Source organism: Carassius gibelio, chromosome A20, assembly GCF_023724105.1.
Source record: "Carassius gibelio isolate Cgi1373 ecotype wild population from Czech Republic chromosome A20, carGib1.2-hapl.c, whole genome shotgun sequence".
NCBI lineage: Eukaryota > Metazoa > Chordata > Actinopteri > Cypriniformes > Cyprinidae > Carassius > Carassius gibelio.
The window spans coordinates 18,547,833-18,573,541 of NC_068390.1; the positions used below are offsets into that span (position 1 = coordinate 18,547,833).

The window sequence follows — 25,709 nt, forward strand, 5'->3', positions numbered from 1 at the left end:
GGGCTCTTGTAGACATGATGCCATCTGAATTGTGGCCAGGCAACAACCAGCCAAGCAAATCTGACCAGTCACACCACATAAATCAGACCAATCTCAGGGTCACTGACACCAGTGCAGTAACATAACAGACAAACATGTGTCGTGAATCGACAGTAAATATGATTTTGGTTTTGTATGTGTTGTGTTTTTTGGGGACTGTCCAGTGGAGTGATGTTAGGCAGGGCTGAATGGAAATTAGCTGGAGAGATGCATGCTGAGCCTTGAGGGTTGTAGGGTCATGTCTCTCTGACTAGGTCACTCTGTTCCTGATGACTGGGCATGATGCACACTCACACAAACACACATGCACACACTCTCATGGGGGCGGAGAGGCTCACAGTGGTGCTGTGCATCTGGAGCAGTTTTTAGATGAATGGGATGTGACAACAGCTCTACCAGGCGAATGCCTGGGAAAGGTTTTTTTTTTTTTTTTTTTTTTTTTTTTTGGAAAGAGTTTGACAGAATGCCAAAATAGTGAAGATTCCCTAATTTATACTGGTAAAAGAGAAGATTTCCACAAAATGAACATTTGATCATTAGATTTGTACTTTAAAAGTTAGATTTCTCAATCTCAATCTCAGTGATTTTGAATAAGGCCTGTTTGTATTTGACTTTAAGTTATGTTGTACAGATAAAAGACTGTATACAGCCAGATAGCTAAAGTAGGGAAAGAATTACTGCACTAGCATTGAACAAACCATCATGCCTCATGGCAGTACATGCAGTTACATCCGTAACTTCTAGAAACTTAAACATAACAAAAACTCTTTCAAACGTCAAACATAACTGAACATGAAACATTAATAGATGTTACCCTTCATTCAAAAACACACAAAGTAGCACTTAATTTCAATATTTACTCAGTACCCATTCATATGCAAAGCATGCCTGGGAACTAACAATCACCGCCATAATAAAATTGCTAAATTTAGCTAATTCTCTTAAAATAAATAGGTAGCCTTTTTTCTTTAATTTTTTTCAATTAATCAATACCCGAATTCAAGCCTCAAAACTGCTGCGGTTTCCTTAAAAAATTCCGAAAACGTAATGGTTTTATTAGTGAAAAGTGCTCATTATTTTCTTTTCAACACTGAATTTCTTTAATGAAATATGCACACCATTTTTTGATTATCAACTTTATTTTTTAAATGAAAATTACAAGAACGATGATACATTTTTTACAGTGTACTGTAAAAACCTAAAAGTAACAAAGCATCTATTAATAAGTATTTGACTCAGTTTGTGATGCTGACAATGATCTTTGTCTTTGAATAATCATGTTTCTTTCACTTTTCCACTTGTGTTATTATGGTGGTTGTGTGTTTAACTGTAAAAATAAAAACGAAGATAAGTATCAGCATGGTTACGCTAAACTGCTGTTGGATTTACTGATTTGTTTATTTTATTTATTGAAAATTACAACAGTTTTAAATTGTAAAATGTACAGGTTATTCTGGAAAGTTGTTTTCATTTTTATTGTATATTATACATAATTATTTTTGCAACCACAGCTGCCAATTTTATCTTGTAAAAACAAGATTTCTTTTACTGTGTTAAATTAGATGCTTATAAGATTCAGAAAAGATGCATATGATAATATATGATAGTTTTTTCTGAAAAAGACAGTGTTTAAGTTGTAATTTATTGAAATTTTTCCCTCCAGTGAGCTGTTAATGCTGTGACCAAATCAATGAGCTGAACTCACCAACCGATTCAGTCTGATTCGGGAGCAGATCATTCAGACTGGCTTTGTGAACAACATTAAATGGTTCAATGAAAAGATTTCTCACAAAAATAAAAAAGTAAAAATCAAGGCATGATTCTATGAACACAAGTAGAAGAGCTAGGGCAGATGTCAAGATTTTTAGTAAATAAATTTGGCTGTTAAGTAAAATGCACCACTCTTTTCCCTGTTTATGTTCCTCTGTAGAAAAAATACCATAGCAGTTTGGAATAACTTGAGGGTGAGTAAATGATGTCAGAATTCTCATTTTTGGGTGAATTAATCTTCAAAAATCAAAACCTTAGCAAGCTCAGATAAACCTGAGGCTATCTGCTGTCATAACTGTATCTGTGTAACGTGTGCGACACAGCCCGCAGGTATGCAGGGTTCACACTGGGGAAATGTTGCTTTTGGATAGAACTCGCAGAGCTCTGAGACTGCAGACTCTTCTAAAACAGCCCATACTTCTCCACTCCAGAGAGAGAGAGAGAAAGAGAGAGAGAATTCGATTTTGAAGCTGTATGTCCCACTTTATATGAGACAGAAGGGTGTTGGACATGAATACTAAACAGTGTTTTCCCCCAATTACAAGTAAGCTGGGCTAGATCGCTGCCACTGGGGGACATCTGGAGCTCATATGCTTTGATTTGACCAAGTGAAGTTCAGATGAGAGCTTCCTATATTGCCCCAGTGTGAGTGATTGAGCAATCTATCAACGGAAAGAGGTGCAGCGTGAGAGTGAGCGCATATTTGTGTGCGAAGCACGTGTGAGAAGGTGTTACGCACAGAGATCCATCTTTCTAAGGAAATTCATTCAAGTCTGTATTTCTGTCATTGAAAGGTTTTCAATAGACATCTCCAGCATTTGGAGAGCACTCTTTGTGTCACTGGCCTTGGAGCTGACAAATACTTGCATGCATATGTGAATCTGTATCTGTTCCTCTCTCTCTCTCTCTCTCTCTCATTCTCTCTCACTCTCTTGCATGCACGCACACCCCAAGTGCACCAACAGCACACACATTAACACGATTTGCAAGGAGCATGAGATGAGAAGTGTTAGCTTGTTGACAGAGGACTGGAACACTCAATATGTTGGTGTATGTGTGGCTAAAAGATGGGTTTCTGAAAGAAAAGACATTGTTTGTTGTTATATTATATTATATTATATTATATTATATTATATTATATTATATTATATTATATTATATTATATTATATTATATTATAAAAAAGCACCTCAGAAAAGAATCAAGTGACTTTGTTTTTCTAATTTATATGTACTAATAAAAACTCCCCAGTGATTTACCTTTTGTACAACTTTCACTCTAAAGGCAGAAAAAATAAATATAGGTGACTTTATTCCTTATGAACAGAGCATGTTCCAGAACTTTAGAAAGCTGCTCCTGTCACTTATTATATTTTAAAACAAATGCAGAATGACAGTTTTTTCTTGCTGTGATTCTGTGATAATGGAGGCCACGAATAACTTCAGACATCTGTATGTGTTTTTTTATAAGAGTTCCGCATATCAGTCTGCAGATTTAACACTGACTGCAGTTCATGACAAATGATGGTGCATTGTTTTCCTTTAACAGAAAATGAGTTTTGAGGAACAGCTTTGAGGGACACACAGCGGGAGGGACACACACTAATCGCACCACACAGGAGACGCTCCTCAGAAAACACATCTGTCCCACCATCAACCAGTAAATCTCAGGTAATGTGCTTCACTTTTTGTTTGTTCTGGGCAATAAAGCATTTTTAGACTACCCTTAAAAAGTTTGTAATCCGTACATTCAGCAAATAAACATTAAAGTAATCAAAAGTGATAATACATACATTTGTAATGTTAAAAGAGATTTATATTTCAAACAAGCACTTTTGAACGTGACACTGAAGACTGGACTGGAGTAATGGCATCACAGGAATATATATACTGTATATATATATATATATAGAATCCATTATAGCACTAGAAGACTAGGGCTGTGTCTCAATCTGCTCCCTGGTACAGTAAGAAGGGATGGCGAGTGTGATTTCACCAAGTACAAGTACCAATCAGAACTGAGATATAACTTTTGAGGAAATATCTGTTTTAGGCTTAAAATCAGGGTTAGGTGCTTCTACACTCTTGTCAATCAGTTATTACAATAGATGTTGATCCAGGAACATGTCTTACTTGGCAAAATCAAGGCGACCAAGAAGGGATGCCACAGATATAAGCAAAGCACTGTTTTTGTATAGCAGTAACCAAGGCAATGCTGTGCCATTAGCCCACCTGCTGTTAGAGAGTGAATTTGCATTCTCATTCAGCCCAACTGCTGTTTTTGTCTTTTGCAGTGATGTTTATGTATAATTTCAAAAAGCTAAATTTTGATATTGATAATGATATCATGTAATTTAAATGAAAAACTGCTCATGTTACATTTGTGAAGCATCTTACAGTATAACACATTATTACAAAAAAAGTATGTACTGTATATATATATATATATATATATATATATATATATATATATATATATATATATATATATATATATATGTATGTATATATATATATATGTATATATATATATATATATATATATATATGTATATATATATATATATATATGTGTGTATATATATATATATATATATATATATATATATATATATATATATATGTATGTATATATGTATATATGTATATATATGTATATATGTATATGTGTGTGTGTGCGTGCGTGCGTGTGTGTGTGTGTGTGTGTGTAATGTCGCCTGATCATAGCATAACAAAAAACACTCTGATGTGCCAAGCCATCAAAACAGAAACAAAATGAAAATAAAAAAATAAAATAAAAAATAAACTTAAGAATTGAACGGTGAGCTAACATTGTTGCATCCCTAAGTACACTAAGCAAGGAGATGTTCAAAATCATTCCAGTGCACATTAATTCCCAGAATGCACCAAGCATCAAGTCCTTTCTATATTAATGTGTTCTGTCTCTCAAGTTGTAAGAAAACGTAGCCTTATTTTTTTGCTTCTAATTATCTTTCATCCCTAATGTGCATGAGAAGCAATATTGGAAACTTTAAAGTATTACACAAGAATTAAAGTACTTTCAAGATTTGTTATTGTTTATATTTTTGAACGTCTTAATGCCATTATGTATGTACAATAATTGTTTTTCTTGATTAAAAAATTAGGACAAGTGCATGCTTTGTAATGACACTGCACTTTTAAAAGCCACAACAAAAATGTAAGACAAACAAGCCATAATAAAAGGATGTTGGCATGCGATACAGTGATTGTTCCTTGTGTTCAGTGAATCAAGACTCATGCAAGTGTCCAAATTTGTGTTCATTATAAACTGATCCACAACGTTGGCAACGTTGGCAAAATGAGACACAGCATAGCTCTTAATACAATATAAACATTGATGCATTATAGCCACATGTACCGCATGACTAATACTTATCCATGGTTAACAGTCTGTATTTTTCATAATAAACATATATTCTTTTTTAATCTATGATGTCTCTTGTGCAGTTCAATGCAGTTCATAACCATCCTTGCTGCAGACATCATTGCCCTTTTACACTTGCTTTTACAGTAGCTAATAGATGGAGGTCAGGCTAATTGCTGCTTCTTTTCTCCAGATGGAGGTGGATGCGGCCGAGAAGCGTCATCGAACACGAACTAAAGGTGTGCGAGGTACAACGCACTCACATAGTATTAGCTGCAGTCTCAGCCTACAGCCAAATCCATTCCCATACTTTCAGTCCATGACCGAGACTTTTATTGCCTTTCACAAATCATCCCTGACATCAGTAGTAATGAACCTGAAGGGCCCAGAAAAATAGTCTGCTCACAATAATATGATTCTATTGTGTGATAAAGTTCACGTTGAGATGTTTCCTCACTAATTGTTCTCGCTTTCATGCTTTTTCCAGTTGCCGTGGAGGCTGCACAAGAACTGTTCAGGTCAGTCTGCATAAAGCACAAGAATCATTATTCACTTACAGTTTGCAACCTATTTACTTTCATAATGTGATGTATTTATGAGCTTAACAGGATATTTAGCTGAAAAAAAAAAATATATGCTTTTAATATATTTTTAAGTGTAATTTATTCCTGGGATAACATAGCTGAATTTCAGCAGCCATTACTTCAGTCTTAAGTGTCACATGATTCTTCTGAAATCATGGTAATATGCTGATTCGCTGCTCAAGAAGCATTTGTTATTTTTAATCAATGTTGAAAACAGCTGTGCTGCTTAAAATTTATATGGAAACATTTTTTCAGTATTTTCTGTTAAATATAGTACAGCATTTATGCAAAATAGAAATCTTTTGTAACACTATAAAGTACTTACTTTCGCCTTGAATTAATTTATTGAATCACTGGTGAATAAAAGTATTAATTTCTTAAAAATTTGACTACCCCAAGCATTTGAATGGTAGTTTAATGCATTTTGTTTTATAATTTTAAGATCATGAATGTTTGGTGAATAAGCTTGATTTTGATTTCATGTTGGCTTTCATGTAGCACACACTGTAAAACCGAACAGTGAAATTTATCAAATGAAATTAATTAATTGCACTCGAATAATAATGAAAGTTCATTGGACTTAATTTAAATAAGTAAATCCTAAACTAAATCCTGTAAAATCTGGAAAATTGTACTTTCTTCATCTGGTTTGCTCACAGATGTGATCTCACCTTGCAACTAAAACAGGTGTATGATACAATGTGCATTTCTGTTCAAGGTGGCAACTAAGTATAATTTAGCTGATTGATACTTTTCAATGTGATTTATTCAATACGGCATGTAATACATGCAGAACCTATAAATAGATATTTCAGTGAAATTGCCTTTAGTTAAAATATATGATTCTCCCAATTAGTATTAGTAAATATCCCTACACTCCTAATGAAAACATGCATCATGGGAATGAATGGCCTGTTTTCCTTCAGGGTGGTGAGTCGTTTTACTCTGCCCGTCACTTTTATCCCCTGCATATATTTCCCTTAAGCACAATTTACAGGCGTCCTAAATGGCAGCATTTTCCTCATTATGAATGGTTTAACACCCACACTGTTGTTAAAAAAAGAGTATTTTTTATATTTTCTGGCTACGTGTCCAATTACAATGACAGCAGCAAGGACACAAGGGTGTGTGTGACTGTGGGAGGGTGGTATGACCGGTTTTCCAGAGGCAGCTCTTTAATATGTCATCTTTATTATGGAATCATACTGAGATGAGAAGTAAAAAATTCCCTCTATTCTCTCTCTCTCCTTCCCAATCATCAGGACAATCTGCTTCATCAGCAGGTCCTGGCCTGTAGCTGCAGGCATCTTTAACACCAGTTACTCTCACTGATGGGTCACCAGCTTGATCAGACACAGATCCCTAGCCAGCATGATCAAGGGGAGATGCGACTCTTGTGCTAAGCCGGATATGAGACATGTTCCCACCCAATTTCCTACTCTCTTGCTAAATTTAAGCTTAAAAGGGGGGTGAAATGCGAGTTTTTTACACTGTTAAAGACAAAGTTTCAAAAATTAAGTTGTACGTTTGAAGGAGTATTTTTGTTCCCAACATACTCCTTCCGGTTTGTCACAAGTTTCAGAATTTTTTTTTCGAGTATGGCTCTGTGTGACGTTAGATGGAGCGGAATTTCCTTATATGGGTCCTTGGGCACGTCTGCCGGAAGAGCGCGCGCTCCCGTATAGCACAGCACTGAGAGGATGAGCACAGACATTCATTCACTGATCAGAGCGAGAGCATCGCGAAAAAAAGTCACAAAAGAAGTGTGTTTTTGGTTGCCAGGGCAAGACAACCCTGCACAGATTACCAAAAAAAAAAACAGCATTAAGGGACCAGTGGATGGAGTTTATTTTTACAGAGCATCAACGGAGTTGTGCAAGTGTTTTTGTTTGTTCCCTGCATTTCGAAGATGCTTGTTTTACAAACAAGGCCCAGTTTGACAACGGATTTGCCTATCGTTTATTTCTTAAGGATGATGCAATACCAACGAAAAAGGGTCACGATCGTGTGTTGGAACCGCAGACGGAGGCAGCCATAGCAATGCCAACTTCCGCTGGAAGTGTCGGATAGGAACCGTCCGTAGCCATTCGCAAGAGTTCAATTTTTTGAACACATCCGGATGACCAACGAACACAATTTATTTTCGCACCGCACTCGTTCAGACCCGGTTCGTAGCCATTCGCATGCGGTTTGCGAATCTCCATAGGAAATGAATGACTTCCGGTCATTTGGTAGCCGTATCGGAGCTGATTTCAACTGCCAGTGTGAAGGCGGCGTCAGCCTCGGGATCTGATTCTGGATCATAAATAAACAGCTGAATCTGACTGTTAGCCATGGTTTGTTTTGGATGGTTTTTTTTTCCTCACGGTAATGTCGTGATTCTTAAGCCCTGCCCACATATCACGCCTCCAGCCGGTCGTGTTTTTCCGGGAAAAATCGGTACAGACTATCTTTCTCTTATGAATATAATAAAACTAAAGACTTTTTGGAGTTATGAAGGATGCAGTACTACTCTATAGGTACTCAAGATTAACAGGATATTGAGTGAAAACGAGCATTTTGATACACAGAAATACCACTGCCAATCAAGTAAATGCTTAATGAATACTTTAGGCAGTCGTTGACACTGTAACTAATGTGGGTAGTTTCATGTTAATGACTAGAATACTTGTTTGCTGCTCTGACCCTGAGCTCGAGTGGGGCAGGAGATCTAAACTTGGATGTTTTCCCTCATGGCTTTTAACTGGCTATGGACCTAAATGGAGCAGGCAGAGAGGAATATACAATATGAAATATGAAATATGGAGCCTGGTGAGTCATCAGCCTGGAGGACACTGGGAGCTCTCTAAATCTGTAATGAAGGCCGATGTGCCACGGTTCAAACATAGTCAGCAAGAACGAGCATATGTGTGTCTGTGTGCGCATGTGTGACGTCAGTCTTGTATTAATTATATCTCTCATCTGCAGCTGTCCCACACCTGGATGTGATGGTAGTGGACATGTCAGCGGCAAATACGCCAGACACAGGAGGTAAGAACCAACCTCTCTTTCATATGAATGTGTGCCCACCACTGAATGTCACTGTAAGGCTGTGAGAACGAAAGCACTTAGCCACTTACAGAAAAGCTCAAGACCAATAGCAAAATTAAGTCAATTGAATTTAAATAAGGCCTACTTTCTTTTCTTTATGTACAGCCTTTTACCAGCCAAAAGTCGTGAAAGTGCAGTTAAAAGAAGTGAAACTGCAATGAAACGGCGTTGGCATTTACTAAAGTGAAGTGTTTTTACAAAGTATGATATGTTTTCTGGATTGTAGCGGTTAAAAATGTAATCATTTAATGTAATGGCTTACTTCAGTACTTAAAGTTAACATTAGCTCTCAGTAAATTAGCATTTTTTAGCTTTGTACCCAAAAAACTTTTTTCATGTAATTAAACAGTTTGAATGTAGCTGTTGTAGACTTAAAGGGATAGTTCACTCAAAAATGAATCTGAATGATTCGAGCATTTAAATCCATGTCTTCTAAAGAGACCGCTTCATACACTGTAAAACAGATCTTTTTTTTCTCAATTGTTTGTGAAATGTCATAGCAATTTCTGTGTGAAAATTGTTGTACCATTTTTTTCCCAGCGTATGATGAACTGATTTTTAACATTGATCAACGCACATCCATAGAGGTCTTTAAAAATGATAAACTGAAGGTCAAACGCGCTTGATTTAAGCAAAAATATCAATGGTTGTTCTCATGTGAGCATCTGTTTACTATATTTGATGAGCTCTATATATGCATTATATGTTGTTTGTCAAAACAGCCGTGTCTCTTCAGAAGGTTTGGATTAAACCCATCCATTCATGTGGGTTTCTTTTTTCTCCTTATGAACTTGTTGAACCGACAAAGCTATGGTGGAATGGACTTTCAGTGGAAGGACAGAAATCTTCTAGGTTTAATAAAAAAATATTTTTTAAGTTTCAAAGATGAACAAAAGTCTTTTGGATTTGGAGCAACATGAAGGTGAGTAAATAAAGACAGAATTTTCATTTTTGGTTGGACTGTCCGTTTAAAAACAGATGTAAACGGACAATGGGTCTGGAATATATAACTCTCATTAGCTTTCGTACGTCGGGAATACATGAAGCCTATCTGATGATAGCTGTGACATCATCAATATTGTAATGAGCTTGTCAAGTGTCTAGCAAGGTCGTGCTGTTTGTCTCCTGTTTGTCAAAAAGCTTTTTTTAAAGGACAAATTGTTGGAGCAATACAAATGGCAACTTTTCGCTTACAAGCAGCTTAAGGTAATTCATGTTTATACTGATATAAGTAGAGCGTTTTTAATATTTAGGATTTCATTGCACTATAGCTGCAAAGCTAACAGCATCTGATTTGACAACTGTTGTCAAAGTCACTCTCAGTCTGTTCAACTTCCATGTTTAACAGTCTCTACTCTTAATGCTATTTACTGTACCTCAAAAGAAAGATAGAAAACAAGAAAGGCAGAACAGAAAAGATTGATGGATACGTCTACAGTGTCACCTCATCAGCCAAGCCCTGCAAACCACCAGCCAGAATTGCATTTCTGCAACAGACAAATGGTACCTCCAGCAGACCTCTCACTGAAAAGGCAGAGAGAGGGCAAGAAAGTGATGAATTACCCCCAAATGAGAGGGTGGGGAGAGAACGGCGCTCCGACTGTGCTCTCAGAGCAAGCTAACGTTTGGGGGGCATTTGTGAAAACATTGTGGCAATGGCAGGGTTGTAATAAGGACACTGCGTTACCTGCAAATTCTACACAGCGTCTGCCGCCCTTTACCACTCCATTAAAGAATATAATGACAAAACCAAAACAGTGTTTGTCTCCTGCGGCATATATTGGGATATATCACATTCACAGCAGAGGTTAATGTATAGCTGCTCTGATGGGGGTTTGAACTGATGTAATGTACACATTGTAAGTTTATGTATTGTAATGGCTTCTCAGGGTAAAACAATATGTGTACATCAGTCTTTTGCACTTCATAACATACACACGCAATGCACACATTTTTTTACAATGGCTTTTTACTGGGCCAGTATTCTTAAAGGTACATTTTGGACATTACTCCTAAAAGCTTCATAGCTGTACCAGGGGTGCACATTACTATTCTAAGGAACTAATGTGCACCTTTTAAAAGTAGATAAGGTACAAAGTTGTCCCTTCAAAGATACTTCCCTACTAACAAGCTTTTGTACCCTTAAATGTTACTCAGTAAAACTACAATAAGGTGTCATGTGTTAACAAAAGTTAATGTATTAACTAAACATGAACTAACAGTTAGCAATACATCTGTAACAGTTTTCATTCATCTTTGTTCATGTTAGTTCACTGTGCAGTAGCTAATGTTAACAAATAGAACTTTTGATTTTAATAATGTATTAGTAAATGTTGAAATTAACATTAGATCAATGAATTCTGTAGAAGTATTGCTCATGCTTAGTTCATGTTAAATAATACAGCTAACACTAATGAATCTTATTGTGAAGTGTTACCTATTTTTCTACCAGTGTATGTATGAGATTTATCTTGTAAAGAAATCGTGGCTCATTAAATGTGTCTCACCAAATAGGTAAATACATAGATATGAAGTATTAATTTGAATTAAAGTAATTGATTTTGCTCAAATAAACCTAGTAAAAAACAATTGGCATAGCAATAAGATAAATAAATACCACATCTTATAGTAACATTAAAGTTCCAATGAAATTCAGGTAGCGACAGAGTGATACAAAAAGCGCAGCTAATTTGCTTGAGGAACTTTTCCAACAAATGAATAAGTTGAATGTTCCTCCCAATTATAATGGCTGCTGCACTGCTACAATGGACAAATGGTGTTGCATTCATGTTAAAACGTTAGAAATAACATAAAGGTATCCTTGAATGTGCCATTTTCTCATTAACTAAAAACCTTCCTAGTTGCATACACTTCCTAAAAACATGTTATCTGTGCATTCTCCATTGTAATGCATCCCTTTTAGCAAATTCAGAGACTTGTAATAAAAGTATGTGTTAGTACAGGTGTTAGAGCTATGATTTTAACAGGGTTTAGTATTGCGTTCTTTCTTTCTTTCTTTTTCTCCTCTTCCTCTCCATCTGTGACTCTGTCTCTCGTTCCACTTTCCTATTTTCTATTCCTCTTCACGCTCCTCCTCCTTTTTATCTTCCCCACATCTTGTCTCTTTGTTCCTCAACCTTTCCCTTACTCCTTCTGCGTCTCTCTTTCCGTCCCTTTTTTCCAGTCTTCTTTCTCCTCCTCCCGCTTTCCTTCCCTTTCTGATGGATGACTCACGTAGGCTGAAGCCCAGGGCTGTATAATTCAGGGCTTGACAGGTAGCACTCACTAAAAGAATGGGAACTGAGCCAAGAGCGGGTGGCAGCGGCCAGAGAATGGTATAGCTGTATGCTTGCTCTCTCTTTCTTTTTTTCTTCTTTTTTTCATCAATATAACACCCTGCCTGCTTTCCCTGCTCTACACAAGTCTGGTCTCTCCTCCTTTGTGGTAGCCACAATGCACAGATTTTAATGCCAGCCCCTTTCATCCACCATTGTATTTTCTCCCACAAGAAAAACAAAGAGACAATGTAGATGCAGTGTTTTGTAATGTGTAAAGTGTGAAAGGCCAATACAGGGATGGAAAAAGCATGTTGTACTAAAGCTTGTAGGAGAGACCATGAAAAACCTACACAATTTATACTGTACATTCAAATGGAGGATAGGCATATATATCTGATAATAAACGACAGACCTTGTCAGTTCATAATTTTTTTGGAAATGGGAAAAAATAACTCTCAAATTTTAAAGTTTGATTCAGCTGAGACGTGTTTTTTTTTTTCATTGAGAAATGGTCTGAATGACTGTTTAGAAAGGTACATTAATGAGTTACGCAGTTCAACTTTGCTCTCAAACAGCTGTTTGTTTGCGGCACAAAATGTCATTCATAAAAATTCACAATGGTTAAAATAAAACAGATGTGTTTAAATGCCAAAAGATGTTTGAATCAAAGAGGGACCACCATAACAGCTTCAAAATGATCAGATTATATCAAATGTCAGCTGTTTTGAAAATACCATAGCATATTTTTAGAGCTGCCATTTCCGTTTTTTTTTTCTTTCTTTTTTTTTCTTTTCTTTTTTTAGAACTGGGAATAGTGGCACTTTCAAAATTAGAAGTAAAAAAGTCAGGTCAGAAAATATAAGTCGGTGCATTGGTTATTTAAGAAGCACTCTCATGTAAAATGCTGTTTGCACTAATGGAGTGTTTTATCAACATTAATGTCTTTTGGGTTGAATGGAAGTCAATGGAACTATGACCAAAGCCATTCGATTGCTGTGACAGAGCTGCTGATGGATCCCTTTGTCTTTTCCCTTCTCAAGAGTTTATTGAGATTTAGCATGATGGACACTTCATTTATTGCCTTAGGCCATAATTTACACATTTGTTGTATGTAACAGGGTTAAATCATATTTGTGTGCCGGTAACTCACCAGCAGCATGCAAACAGATGGGCTCTGGACTGTGTGGGTGGCACATGCAGTTTTGTCCTCTGTCTTCTCTTCTCGCTCACTCACTTTTTTTTTGATGGGTCTTCGGGTTGCAGTCTATGTGGTCTGTTGGCTTTGTGCTCGTCAAGTCATTCTAAATGATCTATGCTATACATTCCAAGGGCTTATTTGTTATGTGTGAGAGGTTTGTAATTTCGCCCAAACTGTTAATTCAACTGTGAGGACGAGCCAGGTGTCTTTTCTATATACTGTAGTCAGACAGCAAAACATGGAATATAATGACAAAACCAAAACAGTTTGGACCTGTTTTATAACCCCAAATATTTTCTTGCAAGCAGTACAAATAACATTTAATCTTTTTTGATGCAGCGTGTCAAATTTCTGATCAACTAGACAATCTTGTATTTAACTACAGCTTCCGTGTTTGAATATTTTGTAACCTCTAATATAGATTATTTCATACTGATGATATATAGTCCATTGATATACTGTAAGTATTACTTTGCACGTCTGTTTTTGCTTCTAGACAGACTTTCAGACAGTGCATTTGTATTCTGCAGCAGGTGGCCTGAATACAGAATTGCATTCTAGCATACTACTATTGATATTTTTGCAATATGTTTATATCATAGAAATATTTATAGTTGTATTATAGTATGGTGTTATGAATTCAGCAACTGTCACTGAGTCATTGAATCACTCATTCAGACAATTTGTTTAACTACTCTGATTTAGTAACTAAACAAGTGACTGGCTGAATTCACAATACCATACTAGCATATACATTTTACTGCTTCTGCAATATATTTATATTATAGAAATAGTAAGAGCAGTATGCTGTTCCAAGAAGTCAGTAATTGGGTCATTGATTCAAATGATTTGTTCAATAACATGGATTCATTCAGAAGCCAAACAAGTGGCTGAATTTCTAGCTTATTCTGCCTTTATACATCAGGAATAATAAGAAAATAATAAGAACAGTATTTTCTAAATTCAGCCACTTAATGAGTAAGTCCACTACTACTAATTTGAATAATTAAAAACACTGATTCATGCAGAATAAGGAAAGCATGCTTTATATGAATTCATTTTATTTCATTGTTTTATTCATAGTGAATGGTTTGTGCATTCATTTATAATTATGTACTTCCATTACTAATATAAGTCTGTCTTAAAAAAAAAAAAAAAAATTAAGATATATACATTTGGCAACTATTAAGCAGGAATTAGGAGTTTACTGAAGCAAACGTCCTGGTTAATAGTTAGTTAATATTGAGAACTGGTCACCCCTGGTCAACTAAAGTGATGCCAAATTTATATATTTTTGTGTTTTCATTATGAACTAAAGGCATTGTTTCGTGAAGAAATGGAAAAATGAATCTGAAATATCCTTGCACTCTATCATATTGCTTGCAGTGCAATTTTTGCTCACTATTCGGATATTTTCCCTGGCCATTTTAGACAGACCCCAGTTTGCAATACGCACAGAAGTTTCTGATGTGTGTACCTGTGTGATCTTAACCCATACAACATGCCTTTATAATTAAGAGTGCTGCTTTTCCCATTGGATGAATCATGTAGTTTCCCTCTTCCTGTATTGCATTTCCATCCATCTGAAATCTCACGTAGATCCGAACCTGTGTGAATGGCAGACTTATGCCTCCCAAGACATGGCGAGATGTAAAACCCCGCTCCAGGGTCAGATTTCATGAGCTTCTGCTGTAAATTGAACCACCAAGGACATAATCACCGCAAACAGCCTCTCAGTCAGTGTGGCAATGTACGCCGTGTTTTTAGGCAGAGGGGGACCGGGCTCAGCAGTTGCAGAGATGGTAACTGAGCTGCAGAGACAGAAAGAGCCCTGCAGAATGCACAACACCAGCACCTCCTTTGTTCTGCTTTTTGGGAGGGCGCAGAATGAAGGGAGGTTAGCAGGGAGATGTCTGTCAGGCTCAGAATCACTGATCTCCCTCGCTCTCTCACTCTGTCTGTCTGCTCAAATATCAAATCCCACTCCTGAGGGGGAGATCACCATGGTGACAGCGCCTTGCCACGCATGCCTGTGGATGCTGCAGTGTAGGAGCATGGAGGAGCCGCGCGCTCCTATGGCAACTCGAACACGAACAGCCAGCTGTAGCTGCTGAATTCGCCTCCATGGCCCTATGGTGTAACACTCTGCGAGAACGTACCTGGTGCCACAGTAGCTTGAATTCACAATAGACTGCAGCCTGAACATGCTCTTGGTATTCGGGCCAGTTAAAACCAAAGAGCATTTATGTTGGCTAATCTGAGGTCCTTGATTGTAACAGAATGACTATCTGAAGACTTTTAATTAAAAATATATTGCATGTTTTTAGAAACAGACGGAGAAATTATTCTCGTTCATCATTCTGCCACTTTGACAGCAATATTTATTATTATGGTTGTTGTGGAAGTGATAAAACAGAGCAGGTCCGGGCTAATATTCTGGCCATTTCTGGTATTAGTCAAGTTCATCAGAGGATTTGTCCACCAGGAGCTGTCTGACTGAAGTCATTATTTTTTCCCGGCCGTTCTGAAAGGCTCGCAGATCTCTCTCACTCTCTCTCTCTCTCTCTTTCTCACTCTCTCTCGGCCGTAATTACCTTAGTCCCACTCAAAGCCTGCCTCCGCTGCTCCCGTATTCAAATGTGGTTTAATTACCTGTGGAATTTTAATTGGCGTGGCCTGCCAGTGGGAAACGCGAAGGTGTCCAAGGTCATTCCGAGTCGTTCGCGCAACGCTCTCACCCACACAGACGACGCTGGCTGTCTGCCCGCACAACACACCAACACATAGAAGCACAGCCTCTATAACCAGCACCTGCTTCAAACTATAAAACAATGAAGAGAAAATAGGCACCTAACACCAACAGGCCGACTGATGTGTTGTAGGGTTATGAGGTTGAAAAATTTGATTTCTAATGCTGTGAAATCATTATTGTTTAAAAATTGGTTTCCATGCCTTTTTTTCAGGCTTAACCCTTGTCAATTATACAGAATTATAACTCACATACAGATTTTTATTTCCAGCAGCCCTCTGTCTGCATGTCCTCATCGGAGGATGTGAAAGATAACTGCCTGCAAAAGGATCTGAATTTAGAATGTTTTACAGTCTGATGAGCCCTGAACAAGCACAACAGCCACAAGAACAAATTATAAAAATGTTTTAATTGTTCTCTCGACATTCAAAATGTGTGAGATGGCTTGCTTTTCTGATTCTAGCCAACCCAGTTTATATCTACAAAGCCTTAGTCTACTGTGAATCACAGTTGTTAACTGAGCTAAAGGTTTGAGGTTACGAACCTAAAGGGAGCTCGAGGATAAGGTTAAATTAATAAAAGTATTAGCAATCAGAAATATACTTTGAAAAAAGAGTTTTAAGGCTAAGTGTAGTATTGTTTATATTTTGGAGGATGAGTCTCATAAACGAGTCTTGGTGGTTTAGGAATAGTACTGTCTTGTGGGACTAGAGTTCAAGCAGCATACTCATTTACATGAATAAATTTGCCAGTGGTTATTAATGCTTTGTTGTGTCTTAAATAATTCTAATACTTCTTATCTCTGAAGTCTGAGCTTTGGCACAGACACCCTTCGCAGATTCAAGGTAATTTTTCAGAACTGTTGAGCATAATTCTCTGGGTTTTTGTTTTAATTTTTTGTGCAGTGTATATGGATGCCCCTTGGCTAAGAAAAGGAAAACCCAGGAGAAACCTCTGCAGGAGCCAGCTTCCAAACGCCATCCATTTATAAGCATGGCTGATGGAGAGCCCACCATGTATGAAAGTTATGAGGCCATGGAGGAGGGAGAGGAGAGGGAACAGGAAGAAGTAGAGGAAGTGGAAGAAGAGGAGGGGGAAGGGGACGATGAAGAAGAGGAGTGCTCAGACGACAATGAGGAACTGGGAGAGGAAGAAGAGGATGAGGAAGATGGAGAGGTGGAGAGAGAGGAGGTAGAGGAGATAGAGCAAATGGAGGAAGAGGTAGAAGAGGATGAGGAAGTGGTGGAGGAGGATGGGGATGATGAAGAGCAGGAAGAGGATGAAGAGGAGGACGATGAAGATGAGCATAAAGAAGAGGAATACTATGAAAATCAGAGTCATCAGCAAGGTAAATCTTCTCTGATTGATTGCATATTCTGTTTTCCAGAACATCTGTATAGTCATGGAACAATGGTCTTAAAACATGAAATAATAATGTATATATGTTTGAATAATTGAAATATGACTTTTATGATCTGATGATTTTCAAGAAGCTTTATTTATTATTCATATGTTTGTTTGCTTGCTTGTTTGTTTTCAAGAACTGTAAAAAACTTTATTAAGTCTGACCATGTTGAAGGAACGTTCTATTCTTGTCATAACAAGATTTTTCAGAGAGCCATTACACAACATTAGCCAAAATTGTATGTTCCCAGTTAGCTAGGTTCAGTTAACACTAAAAGTTTCATAAACATTGAAAATGTTTTTTATGTTTAAATGTTTTTCCTTGGTTATATGAGCATTCTGGAAAATGTTAGCAGGAAATATAATGTTTAGAATCTACAGAAGGACATGTTCTTGCTCTGACACACAGAATGCTTCGTGAAATATAAATCAAGGGCAGCTTATTATAGGTCAACTGACATTTCGGAGTATAACTGACAGAATATGCAGTCATTCAAGTCAATGTTTTATTTCTAAAATTGCCTGTTTTAGTTTCAAGTCATACAGTATGTGTAATTTGCTGAATCACAATGAAATCTACATACACCCTGCTGAGAATGGCCGGCCTTCACCATCCTAATTAATGTGAATTTTACAGCATGGAACAATCCAACTCCCCTTTCGCAATTGAGGGAAAGCAGATGTGACTGCTTCCTCAGTATGCGTCTCACCCTCACTCTCTGGTGTCCTCAATCGCTTGTGACAGTGCTCCAGAGTAAAAGAGAGAAGAGGCTCTCTGAGTTATTAACTTTGGCCCCCCTCCACACATGCACGCCACCCTTCCAGGAGGTGTCAAATACACTCAGCCCCCCCCCCCCCCCACCCCTCCCCCACCCCTCCCTGGTGAAAATGGGCTCCTCCTGAGGATATTTCTGGCTCCAGAAACAGAGCACCTCATCCGCTGCTTATCCCTGCAGTCTCATCCGCCTCTGTCCCAAATACTAGCAACACTAAAATCTTTTCAGTACAATTGAGAGGCTTTCAGGGCAGCCTGTGCTGCTTACATGTTATAAAACATGAACATGTCTGGTGAAACATTTAAAAGGCTGCCTGATGATTCATGTACCATATTGCCGTTTCTCTAAAATTTCATCTGTTTCTATTGCAGAATACTCAAATATATTTCAGCAGCATAGTGGCAGTTACCATCTTGCTAAATTGCATTTGATTTTATAAATCAATTTGTACCTGTGTCATCGAGCTGTACGTGAAACCCTGGTGTGACATTTGTCTTAGATTTGCTACATTAATGATATCGTTCATGAGACGTTACATTTTCATAATGATAGTGTTCAGGCCCCTTCAGATTATAGAGAGGACTGACATTTCGTTTGTGAATTTATCATGCCGCTCAAGCCACTTTCTTTTAACAAGGTGGAAGGCCCTAGTGTGCAATGTATTTGAGGTGCAGTTTAGAAAGTTTTTATCTATTTCAATAATCCATTTTAGATAATCTATTAACTATGAGTAACTTTACATTTACTTGTCAACTAACTCTCATTAGCGTATTAGTAGAGTAGTGGTGAACTGCTAGGCTAGGGTTAGTAGAATAAGTTGACATGTAATCACAAAGCTACTTACAAACAGTAGAATTTCTGTTGGAGGAACATCAAAATAGGGTTAGCAGAGACTAATACTCTAAAGACTGGTAGGTGACTGATAGTTGCAAAGTTACTCGTTTTCAGCAGAATGTCTAAAGTGGACTATCAAAATAAATTGCTGTCAAATTCTTTGTATTTTTCGCATTTAACCAACAAATTGTTCTCTTTTCTCTTCAGATGACAATTATTCCAGTGGTGGACAATCAAAATCCAATCAAATAGTTGAGAGGGACAATAACAATAACAACAGCATTAACAATGAGGAGTATGAGAATTATGACGAGCTGGTGGCCAAGTCCCTTCTCAATCTTGGTAAAATCGCAGAGGATGCTGCCTACCAGGCCATGACTGAATCAGAGATGAATAGCAATTCCTCCAACAGTGCAGGTGAGGATGACGACGAGGATGATGATGAAGGGAGCGAACAAGGAGGTCATAAGGGAGAGTTGAGCGTTGACTTGAATAGCGATGTGGTTCGCGAGACCGTGGACTCCCTGAAGCTTCTGGCCCAGGGGCATGGGGCCGTGCTTCCCGATGACGGATACGCAGATGCCGGGTCTGGGGATACTGGCTCAGCTGGCCACACTAATGGACGGGGCCATGCAGATGACAGTGAGGAAGAAGTGTGTCTCAGTAGCTTGGAGTGTTTGCGCAACCAGTGCTTCGACTTGGCCCGCAAACTTAGTGAGACCCAGACTTCCGAGCGGTCCACGATGGAGGACCAAGTGCAGCACCAGGGCGAACAGCAGCAGCAGCTTCCAATGCATCACATGCCCAGGTATGACAGCTGCCAGATGGACCAGCACAGACCTCTTGAGAGGAACTACTCAGACATGGTCAATCTGATGAAACTGGAGGAGCAGCTCAGCCCTGCTTCAAGAGGCTACCCCTCTAGCTGCGCCCAGGAAGGGGATGAGGACACTACGTCAGTGGCCTCTGAACGTTCCGATGAAGCTTTTGACATGACTAAAGGCAACCTGTCGCTGCTGGAAGAGGCCATTGCTCTTGAATCCGAGCGTGCCAAGGTTATGCGAGACAGAATGGCATCAGAACAGATGGTGGCTCGGAGGGACAATCAGCGTCTTCATGGAGAGCACAGCCCAAGGCTGAGCAGCAGTGCAGAAGAACGCAAGGCCCGACTCCATCATGATGGCGCAAAAAGAGCATATTACCCTAAAGGTAAAAATCAAACTTCTGATGAGATTTTGCATTTTGGCAGAGAAATCAGTAGATAGTTCCCCTTCAGCATACAGAATATGTAAGTCATATTGTGCCACAGAGGAATTAAATAAAAAAGGTTTTAGTAATATTTTGGTAATTGTGAGATATAAAGTCAAAACTGTGAGATAAAAGGTCTGAATTTCCTTATTTTATTTCTTTAGTTTTGGTAAATGTGACATTATATCTGACGCTGATATTTATTTCTCGTAATTATAATGTTATATATCACGATTTGTCTCACAGTGTGGCTTCATATCTCACAAATGTGGCTTTGTTTTTCCTAATTGTGATATTATACCTCACAATGTGACTTTCTTCCTCATAAATGTGACTTTATATATACATCTCACAAATACTTTTTTTATTCCTCCTATTTGTGTTATTTTATATCTCACATTGTGACTATTTCTTGTATATGCAATCTTATATATTCCAATGTGACTTTGTATTTCTTACTTAAAACATCAAGTTTCCATTAAGGAGCATACTTGCACGAATATGAATATAATTGTCTCGTCCTGAAAGCTGTTGCAGCATTTGTTCCCCAGTGTCTTGGGTCACTTAACATTCCTTTACACATTTCTCAGATGGCATTGATGTCTATGGGGTCACTTTGGTGAGATGGAAGCATTTTGGGGCTTGTTTTAAACACTCAGGTCACCCTGGTAGCGACTTCCATAATGGCAGCAGCTTATGCTGCTAAAATAGGCTGACATGGTAACATCAGAGACTTACCTTGTCAGGCATGAGTAATGGCAATCTGCACGGCCCGTTAAGAAAGCAAATCTCATCCCTTGGATCCCATACATGGTTTGTTACCTCAAATCCTTCCCAATCCACACCCACCACCTTTTGAAATGAGCCATCTCCTCGTCATCTGATATATCCAGATATTAGCAATCAGAAACTATAGGAGCATATCAACATCACATTTAACAAATGTACTTTATAGTGTTGAGGATCCTCAGATCAACTGGTTACCAAACCTAACAGCTCTTTCTGTCTAGTACTTTAAAAGGTTGATCATTTGTCTCTGCTCAGATTTAGCATTTTTCATTATGGAGAGCATCTCTGTGCTTCCTATCAAAGCAGTTTGCTGTTGTTTTCAGTGCACGACCACAGCAAGTTAGAGGGTCGTGTAATTATAGAATTACACCATGATTTCACACCTTGTCTCCAGAAACTATTCTTGGCGCTAATTATTGGACCATCGTTATTAAACACGTCGAGAGATCTCACTGTTCTGACTGACAAGGAGCATTATTACTGCATGCTTGAAGAGTTCTACTGCAGTTATTTTTGGCTAATAAAAGAGGGAAGATATTACAAATGTGTTCACTTAGGTAAACCGGTTTGAATAACAGAGAATGCATGCACTGATAAATGTATCCACGATTTTATCAGAAACTGCTGTTTGCTGGTTTTCCCTTTCTAGTCTCATGGTAGAAGCTATGCACAATGTGAACCAAGACCAGTGAAAGCTGAACATATTTTTCTTGCAAGTTTTCATTTGCAAGATAAAATTGCAAAAAGAAACGTTAACCTATTTAATGTCAGAAATATGAATTGGTTGCTTGTAATATCAATAGCACACATGAACACGTTAACCTGTACTAAAATGTCTTTGTAGAATAAAATGGTATGTGATAAAATCATTGATACATTTATATGTATAATGTAAAGGCTCTGATTGCTATTTCCTCACAATTACTGCCTCATTTTAAATCAGCTCTTTTTTTCTCAGTGCGTATAGTTGTATATTTCATTTTTATGAAACTGTATATTATATTATATTATATTATATTATATTATATTATATTATATTATATTATATTATATTATATTATATTATATTATTGGAAGAGGATGAATAATATATATATATATATTATTATATTATATTATTGGCTGACATTTTATCTAGTACAGAAAGCTCAATCTCAAAATTAATGAACTATGAAAGTTTCCTGATAGGCTATACGTTTATTATAAGTGGTTATAGCTCAATATATTTTATAATTTAATGGCTGTCAGTTTTACTGAGAATATATATATATATATATATATATATATATATATATATATATATATATATATATATATATATATATATATATATATATATATATATATATATATATATATATAGTTATTCTGTAGTAATGTGGTTTTTGCCCTGATGTATAGCAGAATTAAAATGTTTGAAAAAACTTGAAAAAAACGTGTTCTACCAATCAGGGAATAAATAGACGTAATTAATTGAAATTAATGATGTAAATCTTTTTTAAATTGTCTGACTAATGAAATTCCTCTGTGCCGTAACTGTTACAATTTTTTGAATTACAATCCAACACAATCTCAGCCACAAGTCTCATTCAAGCTATATTCTTTATCCAGTATCCAATTTCAAAGTAAACAGACGACGAGTGTTTGAGAATAGCTGTAACAGGAGCATAAATGTTATCACAAAGAATCCAGCAGGTTAATGGGATTTGCTTACTGTGCCTGTAACAGGATCTGCCAATAACTGTCTTTGCTTACAGACTCAAGGGGAGAGAAAAAAGAAAGCAAATGTCCAACCCCGGGTTGTGATGGCACGGGCCATGTCACTGGACTCTACCCTCACCATCGGAGCTTGTCTGGCTGCCCCCACAAAGACCGCGTGCCACCAGAAAGTAAGCCGAATATGAATGGCCACTTGCACATTGGTTCCCATTCGTGTTTGTTACATGCCAACTGTGCTGCGGGCATGTTTTGAGTTCATTTCCTCCTCCACCCGAAGCAGTGGCGCTCTTTCTCATATGAACATCCTCTGCTTGTCTGGATGTGCTGATTGGTGCTTATTTGTAATTTTAGTCTGTTTCTCAATATGGCTGCAATGATCTCTCAGATGCAAAGCAACTTTTTCATCACTACCTCCAGTCACACCTCTAATTGGATGAGGATCATGTTACAGGCAGCTTCTGATGAGTCAGTTTACTGCAGGCCCAGAGACGTAGCGCTGCAGGATGTGTCATAGACAACCTAATGGCTAGACTCATTTAATTCACCAAAAATAAATCAGCTTTTATTGAAGAGAGGTTTCTTTTTTCCTTGTACGCCAATGCTTTCACACAACATGCATGCCATTAACACATTGCATGCCTAGATTCTTCTTTCACCATATGGTGTGGCCGTGATTAACTTTATGATTAACTGATTTCAGCTGGAACGTTTCTTAGGAGCATGTGCATGCTGTTGTCACTCAGCCCGTTCAGCTTAATGGAACACAAGGCTTTCATACTCACTCTGGATCCTCCTAACCTTCTCTCGCCCTCTCCTCTCTGTTTGTCCAAGTTCTTGCAATGTATGAGAATGTTCTAAAGTGCCCCACGCCTGGCTGCTCGGGACGTGGCCATGTAAATAGCAACAGGAACTCCCACCGCAGGTGAGTAGCTGGAAGCAATGTGGAGAGAAGAAACAGGCAGCACTGTGGGGACTGATGTTCCAGTCTTTTTACACACTTTATATAAGGAATAAGAAGAATACGTAGATTTAGATGGAGCCTTGCTTTCAGGAAGAAGAAGAGGGACTGATTTGTTTATTTTGTACTGAGCTTGGCTGGATCGTAGAAACGCATAGCTCTAGGCTAAAATATTTTATTTTCACATTGGCACTTTTGACATGCAGACTAGAGATTCAGGATTCCCACATGGAACAAGGAACTTGGTGAACATTTGAAACCTTAAAAAAAGCCTCTAACAATGTATAAATAAACACACACACACACACACCCACACATATATATGTGTGTGTGTGTGTGTGTGTGTGTGCGTGTGTGTGTGTATATATGTGTGTGTGTGTGTGTAATTGTATTATATACAGTTTCATGTGTGTGTCTGTATACCAAAGACATTTTAATAATAATAATAATAAATAATTCATAAATAATATATTAATAAAAAATTGCAATGTTCTCTACAATAATAAAAAGAATAATTTTATATGCATAAGAAGCTAGAGAATTGAGTATCTTAAGAATGAGAGATCAACATGTACAAACACTCACACTTAAGCAGTAAAGATGTGCCTCCATGTGCATATGGTGTACATTCAGACAGATGCAGTCTCCACCAGAAGTTGCTGCAGGCCATGTTATATGGAACAGCTCCTATGGGACAAGCACACACACATACGCACACATGCGCACACACTATTAGAAGGGTTTAGCTGAAGAAAACAAAACATATAATAGTGGAATATAAAAACCTTGTACAGCATATATGGTTTGTCTACACATTCCTCATCGCATGGTTGTCACGGCAACTCAGCATAGTGACAGCCGTCCTTCTGTCTGTCTGTCAGCACTTGATTTTGTCAAATTCCATTCCAGTAAAGTCACAAGTACTGTTTTTTTTTTTTTTGAGAGCGACTAAATGGATTCCATATAACCAGAAAACAATAAGAAAATAGACGATAAGATGACAGTTCCCAACCATACAAAGGATTACACAGAGAGAGAAGACGTCAGAAAAATGAGAGAAATGAGACAGAATTGAGGGATAAACAAACAGAGAGGAAGATAGAGAGAGTAATGAGAGGAAGAACCAACAAGGAAGAAAGAGAGAAAGGAGAAAGAGAGTGAGTGAGCGTAGCTGGATGTTCTGAAGCTCAGTTTGCTGTAGTGTGTCTCTCTGAAATGACTGCGGTATCTCGCTGTGAGGGAGCTTTCTGAACCAGCCAGCCAGAAATGCCCAGCAGATATCTGCAAAGCTTTGCCTTCATACTATAGAAGTAGGCCACATGAAATGCATAATTCATACGTAAATATCCCCATGTAGCACACACAAGTGTACCAGGATTTTACAAACACGTTGGAAGTCTGTATTGAGAGAATGTCATAAAAAGCAGACTTATTCTCTCTGACAGAATTGTCTCCATATGCTGGAATTATACATTCTCTCATACATTCTCTCATATCTCACTTTGTACTTTAACTTCTGCTCTCTGCTAGGGCACGTGTGAGCATTTGAGAGTGTGTATGTGTGTGTGCCCTTACATGCTGCTTGTAACATAAAGTTAACCCTACATAAATTGCTCTGCTGCTGTTGCAGTCTCTCGGGATGTCCCATAGCTGCCGCCGAGAAGATGGCGAAGGTTCAGGAGAAACATCACTCCTGTGACAGCTCCAAGTCCAACCAGGCGTCAGACCGTGTCCTTAGGTATTGGTGACCCTCTGTGCCATAATATTTAGTAATGCAATAAGTCTAGCTTCTAATTTTTGTAAGAATAGTACATCAATCCTATTCATGTGTACATGTATTTTTATAGTGCTTTAGTGATTTGAGTAAT

The 25,709-nt window shown here is 37.8% G+C and overlaps 1 protein-coding gene across 3 annotated transcripts in view; it reads left to right on the forward strand.

Annotated features, from left to right (window-relative positions):
- LOC127938675 (myelin transcription factor 1-like protein) overlaps positions 1–25,709 on the forward strand; it is a 51,258-nt gene that overhangs the window by 11,994 nt on the left and 13,555 nt on the right. For all 3 annotated transcript variants that reach the window (XM_052535468.1, XM_052535469.1, XM_052535470.1), the window contains exons 2-10: positions 3,358–3,479; positions 5,408–5,453; positions 5,702–5,732; positions 8,766–8,828; positions 17,019–17,461; positions 19,335–20,336; positions 22,922–23,053; positions 23,715–23,805; positions 25,472–25,579. In XM_052535468.1, coding sequence (XP_052391428.1) covers positions 5,408–5,453; positions 5,702–5,732; positions 8,766–8,828; positions 17,019–17,461; positions 19,335–20,336; positions 22,922–23,053; positions 23,715–23,805; positions 25,472–25,579 — 1,916 coding nt within the window. In that variant the 5' untranslated portion in view covers positions 3,358–3,479. The remainder of the gene's footprint in view (positions 1–3,357; positions 3,480–5,407; positions 5,454–5,701; positions 5,733–8,765; positions 8,829–17,018; positions 17,462–19,334; positions 20,337–22,921; positions 23,054–23,714; positions 23,806–25,471; positions 25,580–25,709) is intronic.